This window comes from Grammomys surdaster, unplaced genomic scaffold (genome assembly GCF_004785775.1).
Source record: "Grammomys surdaster isolate TR1022 unplaced genomic scaffold, NIH_TR_1.0 126076, whole genome shotgun sequence".
In the NCBI taxonomy this organism is placed as follows: domain Eukaryota; kingdom Metazoa; phylum Chordata; class Mammalia; order Rodentia; family Muridae; genus Grammomys; species Grammomys surdaster.
This window is the reverse complement of record NW_021620885.1, coordinates 7,346,399-7,352,484: the sequence shown is the minus strand read 5'-3', so window position 1 is coordinate 7,352,484 and position 6,086 is coordinate 7,346,399. Positions and strand designations below refer to the sequence as shown.

At 35.7% G+C, this 6,086-nt stretch overlaps 1 protein-coding gene across 3 annotated transcripts in view; it reads right to left on the bottom strand.

The window, feature by feature from the left end:
• Positions 1-710: 710 nt before the first annotated feature.
• Gin1 (gypsy retrotransposon integrase 1) overlaps positions 711-6,086 on the bottom strand; it is a 27,596-nt gene continuing 22,220 nt past the window's right edge. For all 3 annotated transcript variants that reach the window (XM_028755693.1, XM_028755695.1, XM_028755696.1), the window contains one exon: positions 711-2,085. In XM_028755693.1, the coding sequence (XP_028611526.1) occupies positions 1,811-2,085 (275 nt within the window). In that variant the 3' untranslated portion in view covers positions 711-1,810. The remainder of the gene's footprint in view (positions 2,086-6,086) is intronic.

Sequence of the window (6,086 nt, the reverse complement as noted above, 5' to 3'; positions counted from 1 at the left end):
TAAACTGTTCATCTTTTTTTCCATGTATTGTTTCAGTTTTTTTTTTTAAGTTGTCTATGTTCACCTGTAGATTATTTGAACTTTCAAACAATAGTTTTGAATTCTTTTCCAGGTACATTTTCTATATAGGCTTCTTGAGGGTCAGCTACTGGTGATTATTCTGAAAGCTTGATTGTATGTTTTTCTGATTATTCATGCTTCTCATATTCTTATGTTGGTATCTTCACACTTGAATAAGTGGCCATCTCTCTCAATCTTTAGAGTATTTCAGAAGGGAAAGCTCTTTACTAGTCTGACCAGAGTCTGTGGGTGGTTTATCTGATAATGACCTTACATAGTTGATCACAGGGGTCATCATGATGCCATTATCAACAGGAGGTGGGGTGGGGAGGGGAAGGACCAGTGAGTAAGGGTAGTAAGGAGAAGCCTGAAGCACCCCTGAAGATGTTAAACTTCAGTGGATTTTTAAATACTCACACAGTATAAATTATCACCATTAATAACCAAACAAGATGAAATTCTATGCCCATAAGCAGAACATGACATTTAACCGTTGTAGTGATGTGCACAATATTTTGGTGAGTCCCTTTGATCCAGTGCTCAGTTCAGTATGTTACCTTCCCTTTTTCATTTCAAGAACTAAGCCCCATCACTTGACATTTTTCAGATGAAACTGCAGTCAGTCACTGATGATCAAGGACACGCAGGTGGCCAGGAAATAAAGCTTTATTGTCTTAAGTTGTTAAGATTTGGGGATAATTTGCAAGAATAATGTAGACTGATTTGACTCACACACAACAAAAATCTGATGAGAAATTACTCAGGAAAGGAAAACTTTATTTTTAGCTATTCAGAATCTGCCACTCAGAAATGAATCTGAAAACTAACTGGCCTCCTTAAATAGATCAAGTAAAATGGGCCAACTTCAAGTCAGATGATCTCAAAAAGAAACTTAGAAGAAAGTGACTTCATTGAGACAACAAAGGACACAGTCACTATCAACCATGTGGGCACTGCAGTAGGCTCCCGTCCTGAACTCTGCTCTGTCCAGGAGAGCAAGCTAAGGCTACTCTAACCACTTTGTTGTAGTTTCTTTCTAGAATTCTGTCTGCAATGTCTTTGGTCTGTGATATGAGGTCAGATGGCTTCACTCTTCCTGAAAGTCATCTGTCCTTCAGCTGGAGTATGTCCTGCTGGTGCAGTGGATCCCAGTGCGGCTCCCAGTACTCAACCTGGCTGGTGCCCAATCACCTATAACTTCAGCTTCAGCATATCCAATACCCTCACCTAGCCTTTACATTCACTGTACTCACATGCCCAAAGCCATGCTCAGACACACACACACACACACACACACACACACACACACACACACAAATACAAACTTAAAATGTTCCAATGTCACAGATAAAGTTTCATTAAATTTATGTTACTGTTCATTCAACATTTATGAACTAAACTACAATTAGTTTAAATTTATTTAAAAGGGGGATATATTACTGGAAAATTAGAAGAGAAAATGCAGTACCAATATAGAAAAAGGTTTGAGACTTCTCTACTAGAATTTATTTCCTAACAATGTATTCTGAGAAATTTCTGAATTCTACACATTGTATACTTTTGTTACATATATTTATTTGTACTCAAACATGTAACAACTTTAGGAAGGTTTAAAATAAGCTTTCAGAATTTAGTTATTAACATAGTACCAAGATCTCTCTTCTATACAATCTATTTTAATAGATAAAATACTTACAAACTAGAAATATATACATTCTATGCAAGCATTTTAAATTAATTCTGGTATTTACTAACTTAAGTACTCGAGAACTTGATTTGAAGAATCCAGTAGACTAAAAGTCTGTTTCTCAAGAGAATTGTGGTCTTCTACCAATGCAGAGATTTTGGAATTTCTATATTCTAAGAGTTCATGATCCTTGCTTGATATCAATAATTCATTATCAGCTATCCCAATAGTTGCATCTTCTACCAGGATATTTGCCTGGTATGTCCCAACTGGGATTTCAGGTAACCCAATGTAGTCGTGATCTGCCACTATTGAACCTTGCAGGAGATAAAGACTTTCTGAAAGAGAGAGATCAACATTTCATTTTAGAACTGAAGGGAAACAGAATTTTAGAGTTAAACATTAAGTGAGGTTAAAGCAATAAAAATAAGTTATCAGTATTAACTTGAAAAGCTCTCTTATCACAGTGAGCATTGTAGCACACAATTTTAATCCTAGCACTTGGGAGGCAGAGGCAAACCAATTTCCTACCCTGCACCCCCCAAAAAAACCCAACCCATACATTAAACATAAACATATACAAAAGCAAACAAATTATGTACACATACCCCCCCACACACAAACAATTGTTCACACTTAAAGAACATAGGAACACCAAATACATTGAAATAAAGCTTTCTATTTTTTTTTTATTGCTCTTTGGCGTACATTATCTATATAAGACAAGGAGAGTGAGCAATACAGGTTAAAATTATAGAACTATAATTCTGATTTTGATGATATGCCTAATACGCTTCTACAAAGCACTTCTGTATGAATTAATAAGGCTCCTTTTAGCCAGCTAAATTGCTACACTATATATTTCTAATTTCAGATGCCATCCAATTTGCACAGAATTCATAGTAGTATAATTATATCAATGGGTTATGCTATAAAGCCATAAACTAGATGAAGATAAAGTAGCCAAAATCTGACTCATGTGAGGCCAAAAGGCAAGTTTCAGTGACGCAGCTAAGCTCTTCCTTAGGTTGTATCTTAGGACTAGTCAAGGTCTACCTAGTCTACACTAACAGGAAACTTTTCTTCCAAATATTTTATTATACTTTAGCAAACTCATCATTAACCCTCAGGAAAACAGCTTTAAAATAAGCTGCTAATAACAAAGTAACACACTCCTTCAATATGAAGAATACAACAGACAACATTTCTATGAGATATGATACCCTAATTCATTACAAAAAGGAACTCATCTACCATAACTGATCAATCATCCCTGCATTCTCTTTCTAGGTCTTCCAAACATTAACAGATTCTCTTGAAGATTTTAATAGCTTATAGAATCCTTTAATCTAAGTTTAAGAATAGAAGACCAATTGCCCATTTAGATCAGAGAACAGTGGGAATCGTACCAGTTCTAGTAGCAGGTTTGAGAAAATGACCTTTCTCTAGAAGTTCATATATTTAAAAACTTAAAATTTATAAACGTTAGTGGCTCTTAGAAATCCACACTATAAGTAGGCGGCATGAGTGGGTGTGTGTGGGAGTCTCTGTTAACACTATGGCCAACAGACAAACACTGCAAGAGGCAGGAAGGAACTCTGTTCCAACACACATTAGCCAGAATGGTTCAAACGTCTGTAGTCTGACACAAGGCAGTTTCTTTTAGTCATACTTAAGCACAGCACAATTTTAGAGAAAAAGTTTACTGGCGATAATTAACTCAATCTCATGTGTACAACAAAACCTATAACATGTTTACATTGAAAGTCTTTACAAAGTACATATGGCCTCTTCCATTAAGATGAGTACTATTGACCTCAAAACAACTCTTAAGAGTCTAGGGAGAATTACTAAGGCAGATATAATAGTCCGTTGGAGTCAGGATTGGTCTTGCACTAAAATAACAGAGAAGTTACCTAGACTGTTGTAAAGTACAACTGACATCTCTCATAAGGATGGTTTCTTTATTGAGTGAGAGGCAATGCCCAAGATCTAGGTGATAAAGAATAGTCTGGGGGAATTCAGGTGAGGCCAGGCCCTACAGATAGCAAAACACTATCACGTTATAAACTACATCCATTCCTAGCACTCTGGTTGGAAAACAGGTATGTGAGGCATCAAAACAACCATCTGATTATTTTCAAACATTTACATTATATTCCTCTTGTGGTATATACCCTTTCCATGATAAAACAATTATAATTTGATACTATATTAATATTGCTATAATATTATCAGTAGTGAACTGGATGGGCTCTGGGTCTGGAGAATACATAGGCTACAAGGACAAAGGAACAATTTCTCTGCATACATTGTATTACTAATAATGTGTAGCTCCTGAGTTTCATGTTATAGTGCTTGTTTTGTTAATGAAACTACTAACTGTTATAGTACAATAATAGTCTCCCAAAGTGCCCCCCCATTAATCTCACCAACCTGTGAATATGTTGCTTTACATGGCAAAAAGGAATCTGGGTATTCATAAAATTAAAGCAGCCAATCAATGATCTGGTCTTAAAATTAGGGAGATTATCTTAGAATATTTGGGTCAATCCAAAAACACATGTCCTCAAATGCAGAAGAGGGAGACATTTGGGGCATTGCTGGCTTTGAGAACAGAAGAAAAGGAACCCATCAAGAAGTAAAGGCAGTATCTTGAAGCTAGAAAGAACAAGGAAATCCATTCTCTTCTCTTCTGCATATTCTAGAAACATGACTCTGTCAATGCCGTAATGTAATTTTTGCCTGATAATACTCATGTATAAAGTCTAAAGTACCTACATTTATGGTAATAAGTGAAAGCTGCTTGAAGAACTAGATCTGTTGTAAATTGTTACGGCAGCAATATAAAACTTGCATAATAAAAATTATTTCATAAATGGGCTTTTAATCATGAAGGAGAGAATGAGACGGAAACTTCTGGGTAAGGTAGACCCACATCTACCATTAACAAAGCAAACAAACTTAAAGCTAGAACGTGTTGGGTGGGACAACACCACACTTATCCCTTTTAAAAGAAATTATGATTACAAAGAGACAATAGTATATTTTTGAAATTATTATCAAAATAAGTAGCTTAGAGTGCTCAACATCAAATTAGACAAAACAGCAAACAGGTCTGCTTAAAATAGCATCGACAAACACTGTTAACCTAGTACTATTGAATGTGTTAACAAAGTATTATGTTCCAGAAACAGATGACAGGAACTTGGCAATATAAGTCCACCTGTTTTACACTGTGATTCTAACACTGCCAAGAAATCAACAGTAGCGAACACTAATATGATAGATATAAACAGATACTTAAACTGCTTTTGGATATCGGATGTTTAGACTCATGTCAAATAAAAAATGTTTGATGGTTAAAGATACTGTTTTGATTAAATTCACTTTGTGGACTCTTTAAAGTAAAAGCTTTTAGGAAAATGTATGACACTGCAGGAAAAAGATGGACACACACACACACACACACACACACACACACAAGGATTAAGTATGACCAAAGAACTAGTTTGTAGCATGGTTGATAGAAAATTTTAACTTCAAATGCCTATGTTCACACTACGAATAGGAGCACTACAACTGTCTTGTATTATTGCAAGAAACATTTCCAGAACATTTAAACTTGTGTTCCCAACTTGTTTCTGAAGTACTCAGAAGGAAAATAATTTGACTTCCTTTCTAAATGTCTTTGATAAGAGAAGACTAAAGATGGCTGCACAAGGCCCTGGCGCTGCAATATTTTATAGGCAAGTCTTGTATGACTATAGGTTAACATGTTAGAAGGAAATGTGTTCTGAAGATAAAGGGCTGAGAAGGAGATCTTCCTGAAATTAAAGAACTCACAGAATCCCTTTTTGCCTACTTGGCTTGTAGACGGGAGGGTCTATAAACAGCCCCGAAGTGAGAAGACACAAAGAAATGAATGTACTGTCCTAATAAGGAGATTGAAATTACCCACATGTTCAGAGTTAGAATAGTCTAAGATAAGTCTGTAACTAGACCAATTGGTTCCATCACAAGAAAGAAAAGACCAAGAGCTCTTAAGAAAAGTGCTGGGATACAGACCAGAGTAGAACTCATATACTGAAGAGTCTCAGAAGGGCTTCATATCTCAACACAGGAATAGGGTTAAGCATAGGTCATTCCTTATTGCTTGTTACTATATTATTAAGTAAATTGTTAATGATATTTACAAAAATATTGCATCACCATTAGATGTAGCTTTAATTTGAATATTTGTACAAATATTACTGTCTAGCATATATTCCTTGTTTAAAATGAGCAAAGCACCTTTGGGCTGGAGCAGACACAGAGTTGGTCTGCTCCTGTCCTGTGG